Source organism: Tachysurus vachellii, chromosome 4, assembly GCF_030014155.1.
Source record: "Tachysurus vachellii isolate PV-2020 chromosome 4, HZAU_Pvac_v1, whole genome shotgun sequence".
Taxonomy (NCBI): domain Eukaryota; kingdom Metazoa; phylum Chordata; class Actinopteri; order Siluriformes; family Bagridae; genus Tachysurus; species Tachysurus vachellii.
This window is the reverse complement of record NC_083463.1, coordinates 29,181,946-29,205,062: the sequence shown is the minus strand read 5'-3', so window position 1 is coordinate 29,205,062 and position 23,117 is coordinate 29,181,946. Positions and strand designations below refer to the sequence as shown.

At 37.2% G+C, this 23,117-nt stretch overlaps 1 protein-coding gene across 1 annotated transcript in view; it reads right to left on the bottom strand.

Moving 5' to 3' along the window:
- Positions 1-23,117, bottom strand: part of LOC132844910 (voltage-dependent T-type calcium channel subunit alpha-1I-like) — a 147,773-nt gene that overhangs the window by 56,976 nt on the left and 67,680 nt on the right. Inside the window, exons 7-8 of the mRNA XM_060868793.1 lie at positions 12,664-13,009; positions 10,757-10,849 (exon numbers count right to left, since the gene is read on the bottom strand). Of these exons, the coding sequence (XP_060724776.1) occupies positions 10,757-10,849; positions 12,664-13,009 (439 nt within the window). The remainder of the gene's footprint in view (positions 1-10,756; positions 10,850-12,663; positions 13,010-23,117) is intronic.

Below are 23,117 nucleotides of genomic sequence, written 5' to 3'. Positions count from 1 at the left end.
TATCTAATTTAGTGATATCTAATCAATATTTAATCTTTACCTAGAGATAATACTTAAGGTCTGTAATTAAAATTATCGGATGAATATCTGGATTTAAAAAACGCGATCGTTTGACGTTTCATTGAGCCAGGACATCTAATCTGACAGGACATCTAATCTGACAAGACATCTAATCTTACTCTTGAGATTATTGTGAATTCTTGCCAATCATTCCATGTCAAGCGAGGTCTGAGTATTATTATTACTATTATTAATATTATTATTAATCCTGGCTGCCTTGTTGTTTCTTTCACCCATGCCATTGTCCTTGATATTGTCTTTGGATTGCCCTTTTGTCTGTTTGCTCCTACCTAACAGTGTACTAAACAGTGCATGACTTTACCGAGTCCCTAGAAAATCCTTTCAGTAAACCTGATGCAAATGGATCTGATCTCATTATTACACAGCTTCTTTTAACCTTGATTTTTTTTTTCCCATTCAATTATTTTGCTTCAATGCATAAATCAATACGCTGCTCTTTTTTTGTGTGTATAAACTGGACTTTCATCAGCTAATCACAAGAAGGCGCAGACTTTGTGCTTTAAAAACACCGTTAAAAATACATGAATTAAATGAAAATATTCAAATATTATATATTTTTTATTGTTTCTGCTAGTTTTAATAATTAATATTTTGTATGAATGAATTCAAAGCGGGGTGGGGGGGGTGGGGGGGACACACGAGCACATTCGCCTCACACCTCCAGGGTTTGGGGTTCGATTCCCGCCTCCGCCTTGTGTGTGTGGAGTTTGCATGTTCTCCCCGTGCCTCGGGGGTTTCCTCCGGGTACTCCGGTTTCCTCCCCGGTCCAAAGACATGCATGGTAGGTTGATTGGCATCTCTGGAAAATTGTCCATAGTGTGTGATTGTGTGAGTGAATGAGAGAGTGTGTGTGCGCCCTGCGATGGGTTGGCACTCCGTCCAGGGTGTATCCTGCCTTGATGCCCGATGACGCCTGAGATAGGCACAGGCTCCCCGTGACCCGAGATAGTTCGGATAAGCGGTAGAAGATGAATGAATAACTAACTAAATAAATAAATATAAAAAAAAAAACAGCCAAGGCAAATTTTTTAAATAATCTGGAAATAATTAAAATTAAAAAAATAAATAAATAAAAATAATAGTAGTAATAATAATAATTCTACACTGTTTTGTTAAAAAGACTTTATGTTTTCTTAAAATTTTAATTTTAAATGACCCGAGAGTATTTCGGATAAGCAGTAGAAAATGAGTTAGTGAGTGAAAAGTTTATTTTGGGATAAAAATATGTACTATTTCTTCCAACTTTCTTTGTATAAACATCAAACCAAATCCAACTACATCATCCTGCTTCTTTCTAATGTATGCGAATTTCTCATGAGAGGTGGCTGTGTGTTTTAGTTAACAAGACATTTCTAAAGCTTGTTTTATACCAGAGGCTTCGCAGCATGACAGACAAAGAGAAACATTTCTGCAGTGCTTTTGTTTTTATGCAGGTGGTAAGTCAAAAATGTCACGGGTGTGTTCTTTGTACATGCCTTCACAGTAGAAAGCTGCTTGTGGCGACAAAAAAAAAAAGGTTGAAGCATGAAATTGAGCTTTGTGCGTGCACTGCGGGTTTAAAAACCTACATTAATGTCAACGTATTCATACAACTATGAAACAAAACAATAAAGACAAACACAACTTCGGTCTCATGTTTGCTCTTCTTTGTCCAAGTAGATACTACATGCTATTAGCTGCAGAGTTTGTGCCACTTTTTTTGTGTTTTTTTAGGGGGAATCTGGGTTGCTTCGTTTTTACAAGAAAGTCACAAAACAGCGTTAGGGAAATTTAGATGAAAATTTAAATCCCTAATGGAAAAACCAGAAGTAACGGTGCGGAAACTCTCTGAGACGACATGATGAAGGAGCTGTGAGAGGAACCAGACTCCAAAGGGAACCCGTTCTCTTCTGGGTAACACCAGACAGTGAGATTATAAATCATTACAGTATACAGCTGTAGAATAGTAAAAGAAAACAGTACTAAAAGTGTTGAAAGGATTTCAGTAGAAGCATAATGTGAAATTTTCTTAATTGTCTTATAGTCTTAGAAGTTACAGCAGCGAAAAATTCATTTCCCTTATTTGTTCAATTGGCTAGGGGGGGCATAAACTTTTGTTTAGATTGCTTCTCATGACCACTGCTTTGTTTCGATCTTATAACAACTACAGCTTAATTTCCGATGAGTTCCATGTAAATGAAGTCACACACTAGTTACAGGTCTATGTTTACATTGTATTTTATCATTATATGATTTTTTTTTCTCACATTATTGTGCCTTTAGCATATCTTCACCCTGGCATGACTGAGACCTGGATCATGCCCAAAAATAATTTGCAAATCCCAGAAATGGAGATTTAAACCTCTTGCGTCATCTCATCTTAAAATCGAACCCTTTGATTCTGTGAGTTTACTGAAACCTCACTCATTATTCGTTATAATATTATCTATTGCTTGGCATTTGCCCCATTAAAAGAGCTGGACATTCTTCTTAATCTTTTACCTTCTGACATGACCTTAGTCACTCTTCTTGGAGACTCTAATCTCTCTCAAGTCATCACCTGACATCCACTAACTTTCCTCTGACAAACAAGTGAGGTAACATTCTGGATTGGATCTTTAGCATCAGGTGACCTACATCACTGAACTACATCAAGGGAATACATTAAATTTCCTCTTCCAATTCTCAGATAATCACTTTGTTCCTTTCACCCTTCCTCACCTTGTCAACAACCCCTACATACAGTACCCCTACTGCCTACCTTTCATCTTATCATCAATCACAGCAAGGCTGAGCTGCTTGTATCCCTGAAGATTTGTCCCCTTGTCAATATCTTACCATTTCTCAGCACTGAGAACCTTCACAGCAATAAGATCCAGCCATTTCTCTCCACTGAGGATACTCAGGTACATGTTCAGGCCCTTCTTAGCTAGAGACTTGATTACTGAAACTTGCACTTGGCCGGTCCTCTCCTGCATGCTATCAGGCCCTTGAGACACGATCCAGGTCCCACATCACCAGATTGATGTGTTTGCACCATCAGACTTTAAACACTTATACTTGCTTACTAAGCTCTAAGCTAACCAAAAGCCAAAGCCAAAAATTGGCCCCCTATCCCTCATGGTACAAGGCAGACATGCATCAAGACTTTTCTCTGTACTGACACCTTCACACCACAAAGAGGTTCGTCAATTACTTACACCTCGTGATTGGACTACTGTAACCTACACCAGCCCTCTCACAACTGAAAGCAATTATCAAATCGACCTCTGATTCATGTTCCCTTTGACCCACCAGCAATGCTCCACATGACCCACCATCCCTCAAATCTAGCTTTGTATTTTGTTCCCCTGGAGCCACAGTCATGACTTGACTTGACACCTCATCCCTTAAGGTACAAGGAAGACTTGCATTAAGATTTTCTCTCCAATAGCACCTTCACAACATTAGAAGGAGGTCCTTCAGATCTTTTCAGAGTTGTCGTCTTGTGATTGGACAAAACCAGCACTGTATATTATTTCCTTTGAGCCACCTCTATCTCTCAAGGTACAAGTATCAGAACATTCATCAGAACTTTGCTCTGTCCTGGCACCCAGATGGTAGAATGGATTTCCTTTTGGCTTTCTTCCGTACAGCTAAATCATCGGGTGTCTTCAAATGAAGATCTACGTCTTCACTAAGCACAGAAAACCTACTCTGGAGAACTATACTGTACCTGTACCTTTCATACTGCTCTCTAACAGGGTTTTGGCTTATTGGTATTGTAGTAGACTGTGACCTATTTGTTATCCTAGAGTAAGGATATATTTTGTGATGGAAACTACTGTAAGTCCAAGGGATAAGGATGTGGAATGGATACAGCTGATTCTCAAATGCTGTAAGTGTACAGTAAATGTAGACTAAGGGGCTTTTTACACCTGGTCACTTTGTGCGTTTTCTGTGATCCGATAGCTATCCGATTGTAAAAATCGTTTTCAAGACGTATATTAATCCGATGGTTCAAACCATTTCAGGAGGTGGTCTGGGACGCATTTCAGATGAAACTGGACAGGTGTAAATTAGTGTTAATTTCGTCACCTATTTTTAATTTAGTCTTAGTCTTAGTCTTGTGCCAAATGTCCTTGTTAGTTTTAGTCATATTTAGTCATTCACATATCTTTTTTTGTTAGTCAAGTTTTAGTCGACTAAAAGTCTAGTCATTTTAGTCTAGTTTTAGTCAAAAGAAAACTCAAGGTATCTTAGTCAAGTTTTAGTTGACTAAAAGTCTTTTAATTTTAGTCTAGTTTTAGTCAAAAAATTGTAGTGTTTTTTAAAATAGCACATTATTACTGAGATTATTACTGATAATGTGGTTCACATATGTTTCACTTGAACTTGACTGCACATCACATTTTTTACTTTATTGATACTGATTTTAATCGTAATGTAAAGACCGGTCATCGGGACATAAGCTGTCATGTACAATAAAAGAGCCTGCGCAGTGACAGGAAATATAATTTAACACAAAAAAAGCCTAGACCAGGGGTGGACTTGCGCTCCGGAGTTTTTTTTTGAGCGGCGTGTGGACAAATTGTTTCTATGCACACACTAAACAGCGCGAAGCCGCAAACTCGTTGTGAATATTTTAAAGGCGTAACAGCTGATGAAAAAGCAGAGACAATTGTAGACGAAAATGAAGAGAGATTTTATCTTACTTTTTATTTTATACAAAACATTTTCATCTCGTCTGTTTTCGTCAACAATAATGCATGTTAATTTAGTCTTAGTCAGCGGTTTTGGACAGTGGTGCCGTCTTGTCATCGTCTCGTCTTAGTGATGAAAAAAAAAAAGGTTGTTGACGAACATATTTCGTCTCGTCTCGTCTGACGAAATTAACACTAGTGTAAATGAATGTGGTTGTTCAAGCCACATACGTCAGCGCTATACTCCTCCCAAACGGAAGTACGTCACTCGCAAGTGACTCATGAGTCGTGCATCGCGCCAGAAACAAATAACATGGATGACACGCAGGCACTTATTGCTCTTTGGAGCGATGAAAGCGTCCAACAAAAGCTTTGTAAAACATATAGAAACAAAAGTATATTTAAGTATATACACCAAAACGTGTTCCATTTCAATTACCCCAGAAATTATGTAAAATATATTTGCATTTTGGGCGGGAGTAGAAAGATCGGATCGATATCCGATTCGCTGAGACGCATTTATGTGGCCTAATGTAAATGGAACAGTTTTAACAAATCAGCTAGCTATCGGATCAGAGAAAACACATGAAGTGACCAGGTGTAAAAAGGCCCTAAATGTTAGGAAGATACCTTTTTGAACTGTGCAGTTCCCGTTCCTAACAGTTCCTTAAAAGGCTGCAGTCACCAGAATGGCAACTTAATATAATTTAATATCGTCTTATCGTCATCTACTCGATTTAAAATAGACGTCAGTGGGCTGTCAAGTTGACCACTTGATGGAAACTAAAGTGAAGAACCACTGCTTGGGATTTCTTGTGAGTGTTACTGGCATAAAAGGCACAAGTCTATGTGTACACATATGTGTGTCTATGTGTGTATTTGCTCATGACTGCCTCTGTGTGCTTCGACTACACACACTATTACTGCAGGAGTGGAATGAAGTGATGACCGAGGTTTATCTTTGTAATGCATTCACACTGTGAGAGGTCTGTATATGTAGGCATCTACTTGTCTGTCAAGGGTGTGTGGATTTTTATGAAGCATATGTTTGTGTGTGTGTGTGTGTGTGTGTGTGTGTGTAAGAGAGAGCTATGACTGCCTCTTATCTGTGTTTCACTTGCAAAACGCTACAGTTGGAGATGAAGTGGGCGATAGTAAAGATCTATTACTCTGTCATTGCTGTATGAGGATAGGTGTGTGTGTGTGTGTGTGTGTGTGTGTGTGTCAGTATTTGTGTGTGGAGGGGTGGTACATATCTAAGATATCTAGCTTTATGAATAGTCAAATGAAGATGATTGCAGTATTGAAGATGACAGCAGTATTGTTTGATTTTGGTTAACAGCAGCTCTGACTACGGTGCCAGTGGTAAAAATTTACATTAAAGCACTTGTTCATCCTTTTTTCCCATAGTACAGGAAATTGTAAAGGACTTTCTATTTTATCAACAAATATATTTAAAAATGAATAGAAACATTGATATAAATAATAATTATATATTATATTATATAATTATATATAAGTCATTTCCAAAATGAAATGTAAATATAAATGGATAAAAAGTATGACAACATTAATTGTAATGATTGGAGAATTGCTGTGAAAAGAAAGAAAAAAAGAAAGAAAGAAAGAAAGAAAGAAAGAAAGAAAGAAAGAAAGAAAGAAAGAGGAGTGTGTATGCGCCCTTGGGCCAGCTCTACCCATCGTGTAGAGAAATGGCAAATGTGTTCAATTTCTCTTCAATGCATTTAAAACAACCTGGAGGTTTTTCATATTAATGTGAGCAATTATGAATAGGACAGTGTGTGTATGTATGTGTGTGTGTGTGTGTGTGTGTTAGCCTTAGCTTAAGATTCATGTCAGATACATATCCAGCCATGCAGAAATCACTTTAGATTCATCTCATTTTAAAAACGGAACGCATTCCTCCCTTATTTTATCAGCCTGAAAATATTTATCTCCCATTTTCTGTTTTAATAAATGTAGCTGTTGACACACTGCTGACTTTTAGCTCATGATGACATTGACTAGCTACAGTACATATTACACATTCCAAGGAAGAAAACCTCGAGTGAGCTGCATGCCCCGAGTTGACATTTTCTGACATTTGGAGGCAGTGAAAGTTTAAGCCCTGTAATGTGTCACTGGAGGGTTTTCGTTCTGGACTGTGCATAAATTTAAAGACAGTCAAGACACCTTATTCTGATTCATTGTAAGCTTATGATTATTGCTTGATTAAGTCAAGAATAAATACTCTGATGTTTACATGATTCAGAACAGACTGTTTGTGTCATCTAAAAGCTGGAATTTACATAAATAGCATATATACAGTAACAGAATCAGCGTTCAGCCTGCACTTGTAAACAGCCGTCTACAGTAATCTTAATTAAGAAATAAATCATGACGGACCATGCTTTATAGGAAAATAATCAACAATGCTTCAGGTTGATTATTTGCCAATTAAAATCAAGTCCTGGTGTGTTTTATTCCTCTTAATATACAGGAATTTAGTACAAAAACAACTTTTTTAATATATTGATTGTTCTTCAAACTCCAGAAATCTCTGTGTATAATGTTACTAAAGAATCAATAACCTGCAATATCAGAGCAAGCGCATTAATATCGTCGCTGTCGGGCGGAAACCTCGTATGTCCAAATTTGGTCAATTTCATATTTTTTTCATATATCGATGCTATTGGTCAGTCCCCACGTGGGTCTGTTATTTTTACAAGTTATTAACCAATCTAAAGTCTTGAAAATAGCTTGAGCGCAAATCTCTTAACTCCATTGGACACTTCAACTGTCCACTTCTTCCTCACTCCGTGGGAGAGCTTCACGGCATATTTCTCCTCAAGAAGAGTCACAACTAATCAACACGTCTTCTGAGGTAAATGTCTTCAAAACACTGTGCTCAAAGAAAAAAAATCTTCACCCCCACTAGTTCTGGTGCTCGTCTGAGGACAGGAATTTAGCGCAAGACAATCCACTGCAACGCGGACTAAACCCTGTGCACTGTAGATAAGGTACGGCGTTTTTTTAATTTCCTGTAAAATAACGGTTTTGGAGATACGAGGATTCCGCCTGACAGCGACGATATACAACCTGCAGCCAGAACCACTGTTGTAAAAAAAATCCTCAATCAAATCCTTCTGGTCAAGAGTCATACTATAAACTACAAATAGTTCAATTCAACAGAAACCCCAAGAGTAAAGAACTACAGCACGCTGCACCATTTTCCTCCATGATACAGAGTGATATATAATGTGTATTCCAACATCACTAATCCTTATTCACGTGTCTCCCCTAACACCTTTTCCTTCCGTCCTATAGACTGATGCGCTAGCCATTACCCCACAGCTTTATTCCCTTCATTTTCCACAGCTAAAGAGAGACAGGTTGAGCGTCACTCTTGTTCGATCCTGAAGATTAAGCCTCCCAGGTGAGCAGTGAGGCACAGAGTGCCTGTGAGATACTACTAAGTGTGTTTGTGTGTGCATGTGTGAGTCCCTGAGTCCCGGTTTGGCTTGACATGAGGCAGCTTGCTGAGACATGACTGATGTGTTCAATTTCGACCTACGGCTTGCACATTTAAAACAGCAAACTTGCACACCTCATGTATTAATGTGAATGATAATGAAGGATCACTGCAAAGTATAGAGCTGTTCAGAGCTGATTGGTGATCTATCAGGCAGAATATATCCACTTAATACACTTATACCCTTTGGACATCAACCAAGGTGAACTTTAAAGTTTCCCGTAGTTTTAATGTACCTTAAAATGACTTAAGGCCTAAGGCCTGACCAACTGAAGAGCCTTTGCTACAAGACAATTTCCAAAAGAAATGAAATAATGTTTATTATAATTTAACAGTTTATTTTAAAATATATATTTGCAATTGCAATATTATATACATTATGCAACACATTTTAGGATCGCTGCCTCTTATTCACATACACACATTATTATTATTATTATTATTAGTAGTAGTAGTAGTAGTAGTAGAAGCAGTAATAGTAGCTAAATAACTTTCTTTCTTTCTTTCTTTCTTTTTTCTTCATTTATTTATTTATTTACTTATTCATTTATTCATTCATTCATTCATTTTCTACCGCTTATCCGAACTAGCTCGGGTCACGGGGAGCCTGTGCCTATCTCAGGCGTCATCGGGCATCAAGGCAGGATACACCCTGGACAGAGTGCCAACCCATCGCAGGGCGCACACACATCTCACTCACACAATCACTCACTCTCTCTCACTCATTTTCTACCGCTTATCCGAACTACCTCGGGTCACGGGGAGCCTGTGCCTATCTCAGGCGTCATCGGGCATCAAGGCAGGATACACCCTGGACAGAGTGCCAACCCTTCGCAGGGCGCACACACATCTCACTCACGCAATCACTCACTCTCTCTCACTCATTTTCTACCGCTTATCCGAACTACCTCGGGTCACGTGGAGCCTGTGCCTATCTCAGGCGTAATCGGGCATCAAGGCAGAATACACCCTGGACGGAGTGCCAACCCATCACAGGGCACACACACTCTCATTCACTCACACAATCACACACTACGGACAATTTTCCAGAGATGCCAATCAACCTACCATGCATGTCTTTGGACCGGGGGAGGAAACCGGAGTACCCGGAGGAAACCACTGAGGCACGGGGAGAACATGCAAACTCCACACACAATGTGGAGGCGGGACTCGAAGCCCCAACCCTGGAGGTGTGAGGCGAACGTGCTAACCACTAAGCCACCGTGCAAATATTTATATATATATGCACTGTGAGATATGCATCTCGCTCTCACATATATAGGGAGAGAGGGAGAGAGAGAGAGAGAGAGAGAGACATCATATGAACTGAAATGCTGCTGAACACCTCAGTGTATCAGAAATTCTTATAGCATCAACTACAATTTCGCTTTGGCCCTAAGTAGTTTAATTAAGTACTACAGCGCTGATGGATTTCGGATGTCACACCTGCACCACCCACATTAGCATAATTCTGGCCATGAAAATAGCAAATAAGAGAGAACAGAAAAGAACTGGCTTACGCCCAACCAAATTAGCAACAAGTCGGTGTTATACCAGCAAATTACACCTATGCCTGAATGTAAATCAAGCCCTGAACAATACCGTTCTAGAAGCATCCTGTCCTACAACATTACTGTATGTCACAATGACGATAATTACAAGATGACAACTAGAAGGTTATACTTAAAGCTGGTCGTGTCCACAGACTTGCCAATTAGTACCTGCAGTTGCAAGACGCCCAATGCTAAGATGGATACGCTGAGTGTTTCTATAGCTGGCGGTGTGTTAACCATGTTTAAGTATATTACGTTTACTTACAGTGAGGCCAATTTTCATGCCATAGGTGCTGTATACAATTAAAACCATTGAGCGTGTTATCTGGTTGTCGATAGCTAACTAACTGAGGTGGAGTTCCCAATGATATGATAAGGAACATATGTTTTTGAGATAAGTTTTTTCTCACAAAAAAGAATGAAAAGCATTTACCCCTTTTTTTTTTTCTTTTTTCTTTTTTTTTTTTTTATCAGAGGCCAAGAAATGGAATTTCCACCCGTTTTTGCTGTTCCCGTGTTCAGCATTGAACATCTTTGTCAAATCACGCTCCACAGCGGTGGTTAATATGAAGCTCATATGAAATTACACACTCAGAGCTTTGAGAATTTGTAAGAGGTTTTTTTTTTATAAGTATTTCTGTTTTTTTTTTTGTCTACTAGAGGCAATATATTAATTAAAAGTAAATAGTGATATCAAACTCATTTCTGCTCTCTGAGATGTCTCAAGTGCTTGTTCATGAGCATCTAAAATATGCGTAACTATTAAAATTCTGTGTAAGGTTATCCCAACAGAGGAAAAAACATCTCACACTGGAAAATAACAAAGTCCTGACTCAATTTGATCTCAGAGTTTCAGCGATAAAATCATTCATTTGTTTATACTGCTTGAAAAGTTCTGATCAATGTGAGGAAGCGCCATCTTCACTTACTATGATTAGAAGGATGAAGTAGATGAAGTTGTAGAAGGAGTGCGCATCCATGACATAATACATGATCTCCACCCAGCCCTCCAGAGTTATAACCTAACACACACATTAACACAAAGAGATACAAAGCCATTCATGAAAATTCTTATTCATCTGAGCCAAAGTGCTTGCCAGAGCTTTTATAACAGATGAAAGTGCTTCAGATTGTATAGTTTTGTTTCACTAAAAGCTCTTTGTTATGTGTTTTCCTGTGCTACTGCCTCAACTGTGATATTCCTTACATCAAGTCTATTGCGATTTACGTGTTTAGTCTTTGTTTGTTGTTTGCTTTTATCATGCTTTGCGATTCTGTGCGCCGCTGACTGACTGTATTGTATTATTCACATCCGCACTTACAGCGAGGTGTCTGGAATGGCAGGAAGCATGAGAACACCCTGATGCTTTCAGCAAATCAAACTAGCTTAGCTTATTTAGCACTTGCCTTGTAATTGCTTTGCAAATTATTGGAACAACATTTAGCAGCTGCTGGCCACTTAAAGGATATTAGGTATAATTTAAAAAAAATGCTTTTATTGACGGTTTAGTTCCACAAAGGTGGAAACAATAAATTAATTAATTAAAATAATAATAATAATAATAATAATAATAATAATAATAATAATAATAATAATAATAATAATAATAATAATAATAATAATAAGTGCTACAGCACAGATTAAGCAAGTTTTTTTTTTTTTTTTTGTTCTCAACTCCAAAGACCTCATAATGTTGTAGGTCTTTTATCTGGATCCTAAATATTTTGCTCATTCATCTTGCCAGAATTGTTTAATCTGAATACAGACGATCTTCTTACTGATTTATAAAACGATTGAGGGATGGGCTTTGCCTGGGATATTGGCTTTTATGGTGTTCTCAGTGTCATTGGTTTCCTAAAAGGTGAACCTTCATCCCAGTCTACAGTCTCCTGCAGACTGCAGCAGGATTTTCTTCTAGGATTGCTCCTATATTTGGCTTCTTCCATCTTTCCCTCAACTCTGACTAGTTTTTCAGAGCTTACTGATGATGAGATGATGTGAATTATGGGGTTTCTGGCCAAATCCGCACTTTGTGCTGGAGCCAAAAAATTTAACTTTTGCCTTATCAGACCCAAGAAGCTTTTCCACATGTACACAGAATCTCATTTATCCATGTTTAATTCATTTTTTGCCAATCTTTCTTCCATATATCCTAGCATTGTTGAGTGTCCAGGTGAGGGTTAGGGTTAGCTTAGCAACTTTTTCCATCTGAGCTTTCTATCCCTCCAACTTCTTCAGAGTTTATAGCCTCTGACTATAATTCTATCCTTACCAAAGTAAAGTCTTCTGGGTTTTTTAATAACATTTTTAATAACAGATAATATGTTGCTTTGTACACTAGTTGGTCCTTATTTCTCACAACTTGATTCCATGGATTATTATTGATATTTTGATTATTTGCTTATTAGTCTGTATGAATTTAGGTTTTGGAGATTTTCTCTACTTGCTGGAATTAATTCAAGTAATTATGGGAGTTTTGATGGCAAATGTTTTCACCAGAACTGGTTAAGGTATTTTGTACAATAAGAGGGTAAATACTTATAGTAGTGTGTCGAATCATTAGATGTAATCCCAATTAAATACATTTTACTTTAAGCTTGTAAAACTACAAAATGTGTGTTAGGCTAAAAAAAACTGGCCTGGAGTGCTTTATTTGGATCTTTCAATGGGATAAAAGGATTGTTTGCTGTTGATTCAAGTGTTTTCAGCAGTCATTATTAGATTATATACAGTATATAGCTTAACATTTAACATTAGTTTTTAATTTAAGGTTTTTTTGAGGGACAGGAATAAAAGAAATTTACAAATATAAAGAAACTACATGCCCATGCCCACCTGAAAGATCACGATCCATGCATAGCCAATGTTGTCAAAGTTAATGGCACCCTTGTGCGGGTTGGAGTATCCTGTGCGGCACTGCGTGTAATAGCGGTTCCAGTTGACACAAAGGCCTGGAACAGCACCCATACTGGCATTCAGCAGCGGATCAGCTGGCAAGCCCAGAGTCTGTAGGTGAAGAGCATCTTCCACATCTAAACAGCACTCACGGCCTCCTTCACGTCGTGCTGGGACATCGTTGCATGACATGATTCCGTTATCCTGAGGCAACGAGCAAATGAAAGGCCGCTCATCTTCCTCATCAGGGGAGTAGTAGGGAGCAGGCAGAGCCATTCCTGTTGAACTGTGAAAGAGAATTTATAGACATAAAAGTAGGTAAAATATTTAAGTCGGTTTTAAATACAGTAAACGTCTTAGCATCTGTTAACAATGTGTACACCTAATACAAGCCAGTTTATACCCTATAAACCCTTGCCTACTGCCACTTTAAAATGAAAAGAGGAAGTCCGGGTTTTAAGGAGTTAAAAGAAACAATGGAACTCAACAGATTAACTTGTGTATTCGAAACTATTTAGTTCCTCATAAACTACCTCATAAAGTTCTAAGTTTATCGTATAACAGCAGTTAAATAATTGTTTTAACTTTTTTCAAAATTATAGTTGACCCACTTTTCTCTTTAATACTATTACAGCTGCTATGACAGTTTGTACAAATATTGAGAAAAGAAATGTAGCCTACAGTTACTTTGGGATGCAGTGGAAAGTAGAACTGGCAGGATCTTTGTCACGCATAAATATATCTGTTTATTTCAGGATCGTTGCATAGGTTAATTGCATAAGAACAACTTGGAAGTGCAGTTACAAAACAGCTTTAAAACAATCTGTTATTCCACAAGAAAGTGTGGACTAGACTTTGAGAGAAACCTGTAATGTCTGATTTTGTTGTGCATTAACAGAATACAAAAAAAATCTATTTCTGACCATTTTTCCAACCTAAAAAACATCTGTTTAAACGTTTGAATACAATTTCAAGCAACAACATTATCATATTTTGCAAGATTTCTTTACTTATAATGAATTGTATTTTATTTCTATATGAGTAACCGAGTGATTTTTTTTTTAGTCTATAATTTATGCAACAGGGTTCTACTTTCACTGCAACCTCATCTGTCAAGAAAAATAAAAAAGAAAGCATTTCAATTGTATGAAATTTTTGAATATACAATTTCCCCACTATGTTGAGTGAATGTTAAAAAAATACAGTTTTCATCACCTGTAAAAAACAACCCAAGGAAAAGAATGTTTCATGTGATGTTGAATAGATTCAGCAGTTTGGTTAATGTTTTAAGTTATTTATATGAAACATGGAAATGTCTGTAATAGGAATTTGTATCATCTAAATTTCCCGCAGACCTTGCAAGAAGAATAAAACTTCACTCGTTCAAAAAAAAAAGAAGGAGGAAAAGTTCACTTATTCCTTTCTCCTTTATTTTTAATGGTATTGTGAAATTGACTAGATTGTTGTTAATGTACTCGTGTCATTTAAAAAAATTTTATTCAAAAAAAAGGTATCTATTAGATTTTTCTTATACTCATGTGGTAAAGCTTTCTTTTTATATTTACATTATTTGACTTAAAATCCCACCAAAACAACAGACAGCACAGCATTCCCATTTCTGTCCCAGACAAAACACCCCCTCACATAAAAAAGACAGACAAAACAAATATGACTGTTTTCGAATCCATGATCTAGATAAAAGGAAGACAAAATCAGATCAAGAGAACACATTATAGCTTTGAAGCTACATCAGTAATTCAGACGGACTGCACACAGTCTACCCCAATCCAGCATGGACTCAAACAGAGCTGTCAGTCATCACCATGTCATTGCACAGCAGTGTTTAGAGCACATTGAGGTCATTGAGGTATTGTATTCTCCAAACACATCAGCTGCAGAGCGTATGATTACTCAAGATGAGACCTTAATTTCATAAGACAGGCAGAAACAAGTCAATCAAGATATAAAGACTCCGTGATCGGGCTGGATTAGAGCAGATATCATTAGAGACTGGGGAAAAAAGCAGCCGTTCAATGCACAGCAAAATCAAGCATTTTGGCAGGATATGCAAAAAAAAAAAAATAAATAAATAAAAAAAAAAAAAAAAAAGCAATGGCAGAAAATAGCATTAAAAATGCATTTTATGTGACTTAATCAGAATTTTTCACTCAGGACTCTTAAGTATCATGATTGCATCTAGATTATCTTAAAAATACAAATAAATGAATAAATATAAATCCAAGAGGAATGAGATACAGTTTTATACACCTGTAAATACATACAACTTCCAAGCAATAATTTATATTGCTACCGTTTGCCCCAGATGTCCCCATATCAGTTTTTAGGCTTAAATTGGATGAATTTATAATGTGCCAAAAATTGGAGGATTGGATCAAGGTTTCAGCATGTGATATTATTTCAAATTTACATGCATGTATAAAAAAAAATGCTTAAATGATTGATGCTAAGTTTCAGTCTCTGCAAGTAGTAATATATATATATATATATATATATATATATATATATATATATATATATATATATATATATATACACCCCATCTCTGATCTCCGATGATACAATAGATTGCTTGTGGTCCAACAAAGCAAGAACAGGACACACAAATTGCATACATAATTGCAGTGAACTTTAGGCTGCTTTGATTCAGATTTACCCTTAAAACATAGAGACCTTTTACATGACACAGGGATTGTAGTCTATTTAGTTCCCTCAGCATCTCACAAACACACCATATGTTCATCTATCTTTTAAAATATTGTACTCCATCGTGACCATTACGCAAGACACATCAAGGTCAGAACAACAATTTACCCATCAGACTCTTCACTGCAACATTACCCTCACACTGTGATGTACTGGCCAGACAAATGGAAATGATAGAGAGAGAGAGAGAGCGAGAGAGAGAGAGAGAGAGAGAGAGAGAGAGAGAGAGAGAGAGAGAGAGAGATTAATGCAGAGACACATCACAAACTTCTAGCAACGTTTTGCTCCAGACACACACCACAGCATGAATGACTAGAGCCCCATTATGCTTTCTGCCTCATTATACACAGACACCCAATGAAGGGCTTCAAGATACTTTTTACCCTCTGAGCTGAGGCCAGATTTGTGAAACACCAATGCACCTACTCAAATAGCAATGCACCAAGAGTTGTGTTAGAATAGAACCAACACAGTTGAGCAACCTTCTACTATAATAATTCATTCATTCATTCATCTTCTACCGCTTATCCGAACTACCTCGGGTCACGGGGAGCCTGTGCCTATCTCAGGCGTCATCGGGCATCAAGGCAGGATACACCCTGGACGGAGTGCCAACCCATCACAGGGCACACACACTCTCATTCACTCATGCAATCACACACTAGGGACAATTTTCCAGAATAAAAGAATGAATGACCATTTTATTTACTAATACAGCTTTATGAAGGCTTTTGTGGGTAGTTCTTATGGTCAGACTGTTGAACCTTGGTGTGAATGTATGTGGATGGTTCCAACACAATGAAAAATATACTGTTGTCCCATCCAGGGTATATATTATTCTTATGACTGGGATAGACTTCTGAACCACTGTAACCCTGACCAAGATAAACTAGTTACTGAAGAGAAACGAACAAATAGACTTTCATAGAGTCTAGCATGGAAACATTCTATTGTTCCCCCATAGGAGCCAACTTAGAAGACTTATTTTCTCTAGCCTTTTCATGATTTGCCCAGGGGTTTATGTCTGTTTATATCTGGTTTATGGTTTTATTTATCTCACCTTCTTTTACACTGGATATTTTATTTATTATTTATTGATTTTTATATATATTTACATATATACATATATTTTTTTTTTAAGAATTCTTATTTTAGTTTCTTGAACTACTTTGTGCATGTGTGTATTCTTAAGTGTATGTGTGTGTATGTCAAACGCACTGTGAAGCACTTTGGTCAGCCATGTGGCTGTTTGTAAATGTGCTATACAAATAAAGTTGAACTTGAACTTGAACTTGAACATTTAAGATTCTAAATATAATGTCTTTTTTTCCCCAAAAAGTTCCAGTTACCACTACCCCAAACTTTCCTAAAGAGAATAAAAGATGAATTGGAAGAAAATATAAACACTGGTTCATAGACAAGAGTGTTAAAAAAAAAAAGGTTTTTGGTCCATGTATTTATGCATTCCCTGTGGGCTCCATTCCCCTTTACTTGAACAAATTTTTAGCTCTGGTCCCTTGAGAATTCGCTTCACCAGGAGCCCTGGGTACGTAGTTTGGTCCACCTTCTCAACTCCATCTACTGTAATACCTCTTGTTCATAACTCTGTACTTGCATTATAAATTCAGATGTAGCATATATGTTCTGATTAGCATATTCCTTACTGTGCACCCCCTTCAGAACCATCAATCAGAATCACCATTACCGTGCTTGCTCAGGGGGGAGCCAAGTTCTGAAGGGTAACTAGAGTACTACAATCTTAGCAAATATATCTCTGCTACATGTGCCAGCTGTGCTCTGTGAAGGTCTAGCATATCATCCTGGACATATTCCTGCCTCACATCCAGCATTCCAGGAATAGTATCTAGAGCTACCGTGATGAATGTATGAACCTTTCATCTGCTTGAGGTAATAAAACATGATTTGTTCACATGATTTAAATGCATTCTGATAGATACTATATGACAATCTGTTCATAAAGCAGGCATTTTCAAATATAAGCCATCGCTGACCAATGAAAACACATATCTCCCTTTTCCTTTTTTTTTTGGTTTTCCCTATTTTTCATTACAACAAATGCATTACAACCCAGTAAGCACAAACTTACTGGGGGGAAGTCGTGGCCTAATGGTTAGAGAGGTCTACTCCTAACCCTAAGGTTGTGGGTTCGAGTCTCGGGCCGGCAATACCACGAATGAGGTGCCCTTGAGCAAGGCACCGAACCCACCCAACTGCTCCAACTGCAGCATAAATGGCTGCCCACTGCACCGGGTGTGTGTTCCCGGTGTGTGTGTGTTCACTGCAGTGTGTGTGCACTTTGGATGGGTTAAATACAGAGAACGAATTCTGAGTATGGGTCACCCACCGTACTTAGCCGTATATCACGTCACTTACTGTACCTACCTCTTGCGGCAGCAACCTAAACGACTGCTGGACTGCTATGTACTGATATGTCACTGACTGCCTGAAGAGCAAAATATGTCAATAAAATGTGACTTGCTGGAATCCATTAAATAGATGAAATCCATGTTTGCTGGTGTTTATTATGTCTCATACAGTTACTATATAAAAATACAAAATTGTAAATATATATGTTTTTAAAAAAAACAACAAAATTTAGCTATTTTAAAATTGACTCTGTAACATGTGCCGCTCTTTTTTTTGTGCTTCCGGAATACTGTTTTTTTATCAGCTCTTGGAAAGAGACAACCCCAGAGATCAGACAGCAGATTAAACACGTTGATCAGAACTGGATTACAGCACACGTCATCTACAGATGAAAACCGAACAAAAGCAGCACCTCAAAGCACAGGTGTCAGCAACTGAAAGCTATATGCAAATCGCATCAAGATAAGCACGATTCAACCTAATGGCATTTGATCTACAGCTACAAAGATGCAGCTTTTCTTTTCTTTTCTCTTTTTTTTATTATTCAGAAAGCAACAAATTCGCTGATCAAAGGAGGAAAAAAAAAATCTGGTCTCTAAAACAGTGCCAATTACAAACCTGTGAATCACAAAGACTAGAGAGGCATATAAATGATCCTTTGCATTAAGAAAATTAAAAAAAACATTCAATACCAACAACAATGCAGATGGAACAAATTGAACTACAGCCTTTACTGTATAAAAGCAAACAGCACTCTAGAAATGGAGCAGATTTCATAGATCGTGGATGTCATACGCCAGTCTGGAAATGTTTCACAGGTCTAAATACTTAAATCACGTCATAAAAGACTTGACTGTAATTAGCTGAGGAGCTTAATCAGGTTTGCTGAATTAGGGAATGCTGAAAGCTGTCTGGAGAGATTGGTTCATATTCTGATGAAGATACATCTACCCATTGGAGTCCAAGACAAAACTCTCAGAACTTACAGAATGCTACAGTATATAGTGGGACGGACGTTATTCAGTTTCTCGTCTGTCAGTCATAGCGACACAAACGATCGGGGGGGTAGTTAAATATTTCCAACAAAAGCAATTGGATGGCTTTGGATGACTCAGAGGAAGCATATGTTAGCCTTCAAACAGTCAGTCAGTAGCTGGCGTATGACAGGAGGAGCTAACTGGTGAAAGGGAATTGGCTAAGAATAAATTTGTGAGAAAATTGGAAAAAAAATGAAGAATATAGAATAAAAATCCATAAATACATTTAACAATGATGATGACTCAGTAAGCCGTGAATTTAAATACAACGTAATAAAGCAATTTTGAGCTTCTTATTCGTATTTGCATCTGTTTAAAACAAATTCATTGCAAACAATGTATTGATATTCAATTACTTACTCAATCCTGGCAAATATACTTTGACCTTTATATTATATATCACATATTTAATTTTGACTTTAACGTTTCATCAGAAAAGAAGTGTGAAAGCAGCAGGGTAAACATCAGCCTTTAGGCTAACATTATAAACGACTTCGAAAAACAAATGAACCCAATCCAGAGACACTAAGGCACCAGACCAAATCATATTAACTCCCACTTTCGACAAGGCACTTACACCATAATACACTCCAATTCCCTACTTCTACGGCTGACCCAGCACTCGAAAATATCAAATGTATGTCAATAAAAAGAAACATAAAAGAACTAAATACAGGGTCTCATATCCACATGTATTATATGGTATACAACTACAAATGTAAAGTACCAGCTGTTGGCATGGGAACTGGAAGAGATGAAGAGACCGAGGCTCGAAATATTGACGAAACCTGGGAAACGAGAGAAGAGAGAGAGAGGTTGTATGAAACGGTAGGTTTAGACTAAGGAAGTGATTTGCATTTTTCAAATTTAGATTTATAATCATGCTTTATTGAGCCGGGAGAGAAGGTTAAATAGAAGCACTTCATCTGGAGGTGGCAGGAGTGAGACAGAGAAAGCGAGTGTTCTTGAAATACAATGCAATTAGAAATATATTCTCTTGGGAAAAAAAATAAAAAATTGTAGTATCCGCCTTGAGGAGTGTACTGACAGTGATAGACGTCTGCACGTTCACGTCTGCCGGAGTGACGGGATTGAGCCAGCAGCAACGTTTGTGGCGTCTATCCTGTCACGATGCGAGGAACAACCAGTAAAACAAGGCAATTCTCATTCCTTTAATAACTTTGTAAGCAAGTTTGTTTCTCATTTTTTCCAGCAGCCTGAGGTCAGAGACATTGTTCATCACGTAGCTGTTTGCATAGGAATCAGGATCCTCATTTGCCTTAGACATCTTTTTGATGAATTCGCATGTTATACACAGCCCCAACACTGGAGAATTCTAACTGAGGAAAAGTTGTCGAGGAAACTGAAAGCAGCATGAATTTAGAGATGCTGTATACAAGAGTTTACACAAGTGTGCACAACCAGAAAGGAGAAAATCGTTAGGCCACTAACTACTAGTCCACCTGCTAATCAGCAAAATAGAGTTTGTAAATAAATACGAAAATAATACGACTTTATCATAATTTTAAATAAAATCTGTCTAATGACTTTAATTAAATACTTTTCCATCAGGACGTAATCGATTTAATACTTTCTGAGAGTCAGCTCCTTCTTTATTCAGTCAGAAATGATTCAGTGTGGAATAAAATTTTTGTGAATGTTTTATAGAAAAAAAAACCCTAAAGTGTTTTATTCCCTGTTTATGAGATTTTGATGATAATTACAATTCTTATTAATCGAAAAATTATTATTATATTGTGGAATGCCTATGAAACGAGCCTCTTGTTTCAGTTACTCTTAATAGATTTTTTTGTGATTGCTATGACTATTATTATTAATTAATTGATAATAATAAATGTAATTAATTAATTAATTATTTCTTCTTCTTCTTATTATTATTATTATTGTTATTATTATTATGTTAATACTTTTTATTTTTATTGTTATTCTTTTTCTCCTTATTATTATTATTATTGTTGTTGTTGTTGTTGTTGTTGTTGTTGTTGTTGTTGTAAGTGTTATTATTTTAACAATATATACCATACAGGCCAAGCATATATGTTACACCTACTGGGTGTATACTTTTGCTCATATTGTGTATAAACAAAAATGTATTTGTCTTGTTTTGTTTTTGTTTTTGAGATGCTTCATTTCAAATGTTTGTTTTTTTCAGAAAAATTACAAAAACAGGATTCTTCTTTTAGACTCCTACCAGTCAAGACACATATTTTTAATTACGTTCTATAACTGTTAAGCGAGTTGTCATGATGAGAACGCAACACGTCTCGGACGAAATTTGTGGAAAATCTGCAGTAGGTCTGAAAAATTGCAAACAGCAACGAATTTGTGTGGAATTTTACGTCATTCGTTTCTGCAATGGCAAAATTGCAAAATCCTGGAGGGACCTGTTTATTTAATGCAACTCAGAGTTACAGCTTCAACTCTGTTACAAAGACATGATGCTGATGACCCCTTTCAAGATCAAAAAAATTATAATATATATATATATATATATATATATATATATATATATATATATATATATATATATATATATATACAGTAGGTTGTGAGTTCAATCCCAGGTTCACCAAGCTGCCACTGTTGGGCCCCTGAGCAAGGCCCTTAACCCTCAATTGCTCAGCTGTTCATTGCTAGGCGTCTGCCAAATGCCGTAAATGTATATATATATATAAACCTTTTGACCAATCAGAGTCAAAGTCCAATACTTGTGCTTAGAGTTAAGGAAACCAACAGCAAAAGCTTTTTCTTTTCAAACCTATTTAATCCAGTGCAATGAAATGTTTTTTTCCTCTCCGCTCCTTATCAGTCTTGCTCTACTGAAGTGTGTTTCCTTAAATCATATTGATTTCTGGAATAAGGCAGAATATACCTGGATTGACTGAGAACACTGCACTTGCTTATTTATTTATTTATTTATTTATATAAATTCCACTTTTCAAGAGAGCTCTCCATCTATGTGAGGGCAAAACGAAATGAAGAGGCTGAGCTGAAGGACTCGAAGCTCAGGACCAAGGTTCAGTTCATGTAATGCTTTTTTTTCCCCTCAGTGACTACAGTAAATAAAGTTCACATACCTGGTGTGTGTGTGTGTGTGTGTGAGTGTGTTTCTGGTCAGAGTGACACAGCTCAGAACTTACAATGATTTTTAACCTTAAAGTAAAGAATTGGATTGAGAGCCTGAGATTCCGCATCCAATCTGTGGCTCAACAGCCTTATTACTGATGGATGAGAAAATGTATGTAAAAATGCCTCTCAAACGTCACTGCAGAGTTGCGCGTGAACATGAGTCACTAATATTTATCAGTCGATAAATTCATCTTAAATAAAATAGTAAAAGCTGAAATTCCTTGTCTATAAACTTGACATAAGCAGCAGACCATTTAAAACATTCCCTTTAAATTCCTTTCCTGGTTTGTTTATGATGCAGGGAGAACACACGCATAGCCATCTTCATCCGATTGTCTTTTTTGTCGTCGACTGTTTTTAAAAAACATGCTAATCACTAAACATGACAAATTAATGTAACTATTAACCATCTTTATGAAAGTCTTTAGACACGTTCCTGTTTTTAAGGTAATGTATGCGTCAGGTTGGCTAGGGCAATTCCCTGCTGAAGCATGCTGAAGCATTAGGGGGCGTCTGTCTTTGCCCCGCCCCAGTTTTAGATACCTTCCCACCTCTGCACGCCTGTTCCCTATGTGTCTTTAATCACCTTTCCTATTTATTTCTGGTGCATTATGCATCGTATCCCAAAATCCTCGTCTTTGAGTGGATGGCTCAAGTTCTGTATTTTGTTCTTTCTTTGTTCCACGTTTAGTATTTTGTTTCTAGATGTGTCACATACCTGCCTAATTTTCCCTACCGTTCCCTGTTTTATGTTAATAAACCGTGCGTATTTTGCTATCCCCGCATTTGTGTCTGGATTTTTACCCCAGGATGCACCCTATCGCCTGACAGTAACTAGCTCTGTACTTCTGTAGCCTTGCGGGTCCATTGGTCTACAAGGTTCTTCAGTAATTCGGCTACAAAGACTTTTTTTTTTTCAAAAAGCCAAAGACAGAGATCAGAGATGAGAGAAAAATAATAAATCGCATTAATCGTAGCTGATTATGTCCAATAACAAAACAAATTTAGGTTTAGTTTGTGATGATGATGATGATGATGATGATGATGGTAATGATGATGGTGGTGGTGATGATAATGTATAACAGCCCAGCTCAG